Source organism: Epinephelus moara, chromosome 6 (genome assembly GCF_006386435.1).
Source record: "Epinephelus moara isolate mb chromosome 6, YSFRI_EMoa_1.0, whole genome shotgun sequence".
In the NCBI taxonomy this organism is placed as follows: Eukaryota; Metazoa; Chordata; class Actinopteri; order Perciformes; family Serranidae; genus Epinephelus; species Epinephelus moara.
Genome location: NC_065511.1, coordinates 20,719,283 through 20,724,129, shown reverse-complemented (window position 1 = coordinate 20,724,129; position 4,847 = coordinate 20,719,283). Strand labels below are relative to the sequence as shown.

At 40.5% G+C, this 4,847-nt stretch overlaps 1 protein-coding gene across 1 annotated transcript; it reads right to left on the bottom strand.

The window, feature by feature from the left end:
• LOC126392376 (stathmin-like) lies at positions 1-3,589 on the bottom strand. Its single transcript, XM_050047745.1, has 5 exons — positions 3,449-3,589; positions 2,281-2,326; positions 848-1,020; positions 516-707; positions 1-427 (listed from the first exon to the last, which is right to left on the bottom strand). Exons 1-5 carry the CDS (start codon positions 3,572-3,574, stop codon positions 371-373), a joined length of 594 nt encoding a protein of 197 aa, XP_049903702.1. The 5' UTR covers positions 3,575-3,589; the 3' UTR covers positions 1-370.
• Positions 3,590-4,847: the final 1,258 nt, after the last annotated feature.

Here is a 4,847-nt window from a genome sequence, read left to right as displayed (position 1 = left end):
TGGCATTGTTTACAGACTTTAATGGCTGAAGCGTGACATTGTACAGTATATTCAAACATGCAACATTATCAATAGTACAGAGCACTATTGTACGAAGCATTTAAACAGTATAAAGTATTAGGACCAGTTTGTAACAGTGGAATGCCTCTTAATGAAAAAATATAATTTGTACCAAAAATAACCGGTCTAATCAGCTGCCAATAAGAAATCTACCAGCAAAAATAAGTCAGACTATACCCGCACCTAATCTAACATCGTATAACCACCTTTTAACAGCATAATCAGAACTAACACAAGCAACCATGAAAGTGTCAGTTAGAAAAATAAAGCTTATCTTTGGAAATGTAAAAACTGTTTTCCAGCAAACAAATTAATTCTCCACTTTCATCGCCTCCTTGTTCTTCTTCACTTCTTCAAGCTTCTTGTCCTGTTGGTTTAAAAGCAGAAGCATCAAAACACTGTGCTTTTCATTGGTTCAACATTAAAATAAAGATATGTGCTAGTAGGAGATTTACCTTTTCCTTGAATTTCTCTTCAAGAGCCGCCATCCGTGCATTGCGGTTCTCTTTGTTAGCCTCCATCTTCTGATTGAGTTTCTCTTGTGACATCTTGCTGAAGTTGGAGTCTTCCTCTATGGCCTTCTGGATGACCTCTTTCTCGTGCTCTCGTTTCTCAGCTAAGTGTTTCAGCACTTCAGCCTGCTGGCTCTGACAAAATGACAAAAGGAAACTTTTGGAGTAAGAACCTGAATCCTAAACCCATGTTCAAGTTTTTATAGCTGAGTTAAAAATATCCACTGTAGTAGTTTGTTTACAGCCTGGGAACAGTTTGTTATTTCCAACAATACCTTGCGTCTCTCCTCTGCAGCCTCCAGTTTCCTCTTAATCTCATCCAGTGACGTTTCCTTTTTCTTAAGAGGGGACAAAGGAAATTCGCTCTTGGCATCTGGAGATGTGGGGCTCAGGATGACCTCAAATGCCTGACCAGAAGCCCGCTTGTTCAGCTCCTTCACTTGGATTTCTGCAGATGTGCGAGAGTGTGAGGTCAGAGGTCAAAGTCACAACATAGAATTATTTATATCAATACCAATATCAGCCTTTTTTACTTGATGAATGTCAAACAACTGCTCAGCTATAGCAGCTCGCCTCTACTATCCTGCTTCCATTGAGATTCATTGTCAGACTGAGGATAATTAGTGGAGGTCGAGCCGGCCTCCTACTGGCTTTTCAGGGGTCACTGCTTTGTCAGAGAGGTCACAGGAGAACAATAACCCCTGTTGTGAGGCAGCATTTTGCGTTTCCAATGAAGGGGAAATGAAAACAAGATGTGACAAAACAGACAGTTTTTTAAAATATTGTATGAGCGCTGCTTCACAGATTACTTCTGCAACTTGCAATACCGACCACATCAAAGGACTCCAGTTACTTGAATGACTGAGTCTTGCAGGTGGTTTCAGAGTTCTTAAGGACATAGAGACTTTGCTTTGCGCTACTTTTTCTGGTGAGAAGCTCTCCTGGTTAGCAGTTAGATGGAGACATTTTTTGCTTTAGGTTAATCTACAGCAGTGATGCTCAACTTATGGCTGGAAGGCAAATTCTCGTGATAGGGTGCTGGGTGGCCAGCCGACCACTTTCCGTTCAAAAAATGAAAAGACATTTTTTTGTAGTTTGTATGTAAATAAGATGCCAGAGTAAAAAGGATAAAAGTGCATCAAAATACAGCTTTTATTTATCAGAAAAAGGAAAAAGAAGGGGGCAGGGGAGGCTACCCCGGTACATCCCAACAGAGGTTCAGGCTAATCATTTTTATATTGATTATCAATGTCTGTTCACTAACTGCCTCTTTGCCTCCTGTCATTATGCAAAAGCGGCCCCTGGGCAGAGCAAGTTGAGTATTCCTGGTTTTAAGTAGGGCTGCAACTAACGATTATTTTCAATGTCGACTAATCTGTCGATTATTACTTCCAATAGTCGACTAATAATTTCATCGAAAAATGTGTTGAAATTATGAAAAATGTCAGTCTGCCTCTCCCAAACCCCAAAATTATGTCATCTAATGTGTTGTTTCGTACTCACAACAAAGGGTTTTAGTTCACCGTCATGGGAGAGTGTGTAAAGCTGCCAATATTTGAACGTAAGAAGCTGAAGTCTTAAAGCCATACATTTCAATTACAAAAAGGCATTTATCATCGTAAAATGTTTTTAACTTAACTTTAATTTAATGTACAACTGCATGCAAAGACTGCGCATATAAATAACAGTTTGTGCAGTTCACACCTACCTCCACAGCTTTCCATTTCAGCAGAGATGTTGCCTCGTTTATACCACTAGAAGAAAACATTAAAGAAAAGATTATTATCAAGCAATACATGTCTCATTTTACAAACTAGATAAGCAGTTGTCCATATTTGCACAATACCCATGTCCTCTCAGCAGGACGGTGCTGGAGCTGACAGTTACAGCTCATGTTTTGATAGCTAATCGATCAAGCATGCGAGCGTGCCTTTTAAATAAACAGTTAGGTTTTACTCTCGCTCCTGCTTTGACTCATAAGCTCAAAACACACATTGTTTCACTCACCCTCCATGTATGTTTATGTTATTAAATCTGATGACACATGAATGCAATTACTGATCATGTCAACATAAGGTATACCCAAGAGTGGGTGCTGTATAGCTGTACATATATGCTGCACATTATAAAGTTACATAATCTGGCAGGTTACAGTTACAACATGACATGACTTGTCAGGAACAACAAGTTCTCCACCTCTCTGGTCCCTGAACTAAAAGTACAATATCAGCAAGTGGTAGTCCCACAGTGGAGGAGTGTGCATGGTGATGTGAGTAAATCACCAGTGTAGTAAAAGAGGGTGTCTCTGGGTGCACACAGCTGCAGGGTGCACTCATTTATGCATGTGTTGTTGGAAAATGGCGGGGGAGGGGTAGTAGACATGCTGTAAATATACACACTTGAAACACAAAGGCACACTTTGAGAAAGAAATATTATAATAGTGATGTAGAGGAAGAAAAAATAAATTCATGACGCAGCCAGTAAAGTTAACCAGCTAGCTAAAGTAATTTTAAATCATTAACTTAACGTTACATAATGTCGACTCAAGGCAATACATATAAACAGTCAAACTTGGTGTACACTAATTCACGAGTTCACCACCTTGTAGTATTGCACGATGTAATGATAAATGTTGGATATATTAAAGCTAATGTTAAAAAGCTTTTTGAATTTTGACGTAACGTAATTGCACCTAACGGTCCTGGACAGCGGCCATAACAACAAAGTCCGTTAATTAGTTCAACTGACTTTAGAGATGCTGAACAGACCTTATTAAGATACAATAAGCGTCTAAATGCACCTTTAACTCTACCAACACTTGGTGTGAGTGCTCTGAAAGCCTGGTTTAACATTAGCATAAAGCCATTGTTCTCACCGTCAAGTGCCTCAGCGTGAAGAGTAGCCCTCCTCCTTCTTCTTCTTCGCCTCTGTTCAGAGTCAGACCGCCAACATCTGTACCTTCGCGCAAAAACCTGTCGTCACCGGCACTGTTTGCATTCATTGGTCCAAATCCACCAATCAGAGAAGGTGTTCAAACTGTAAAGCGCCAGCAGGAAGTGCACTGCACAATAACAGACACATAAAGCTGGCTGCCAGCTGCTGGCACAGCCTCATGGCTCTGAGAGCAAAACAAACCCGACAGGACACAGTGTTTACCTAACGTTATGCAGCCGCCAATTAAATCATACACACTAGCTATGTGACTTTAGATATGTTAAAGGAACATGGCTGTAAAGTGTTAGTTTGATCTCAAGAGGGCCAGACCAGTAAAACCACTGCATAATAACCCATAAGTAACAGCACCTCCAAATGTTTCCCTTTCTTTTAGTGTAACGAAGTACCAGTCTATTCTGAAAATGTTCATCCATTTGCAGCCTGAGATGTCTTCAAAAATATATGTGCAGTTTTAGTAGTATGCCTCAGTTCTTTTCACCCTCAGTCAGTCTTCTACTCACTGTCATTACATGTGAATTTTTCCACACTTTTTTTTTTAATTGAGAAAAAGAATATGTACAGAACATCATAATTAATGACAGCACATGTATGTAAAAATGGTGGCACAGTGATGCAGTGGTTAGCATTGTCGCCTCACAACAAGAGGGCTCCTGGTACGAATCTAGGGTGGGGGAGCCCTTCTGTGTGGAGTTTGCATGTTCTACCTGTGTCAGTGTGGGTTTTCTCCGGGTACTCCAGCTTCCTCCCACAGTCCAAAGACATGCAGGTTAATTGGTGACTCTAAATTGCCCGTAGGTGTGAATGTGAGTGTGAATGGTTGTCTGTTTCTATATGTTAGCGCTGCGATAGACTGGCTTCCTGCCTCGCCCAGTGTCAGCATGGATAGGCTCCAGCCCCCCCGCGACCCCCACCACGATAAGCGGTTTCAGAAAATGAATGAATGAATGAATGAGGACATGTAAAAAAATATATAACCAAATTAGTATGATATAAGTGTATGTGAAGAGCAGGCTCGCCATCAAGGGGGGTCAAAGGGTACAGATGACCCCGGCCCAAAGCCAAGGGGGGGCCCATTAAAAGGTCTATGTTTGAACCTTAAGTGGGATCAAGTACCACAATATACTTACTGACTTAAATCACTGACAAGACGAGTTCATGTATTTACATGATAAATAAATTTAATTTTATAATGAAAACACATTTCAACGTGCTGTCTGATACTCAGCTTTAAAGCTACAGTGAAGACACAGGTTTTATATTGTTATGCTATCTTGTAGGAAAGGGGGTCAAATAATGCTCCAAAGTTACACTAAATTTTG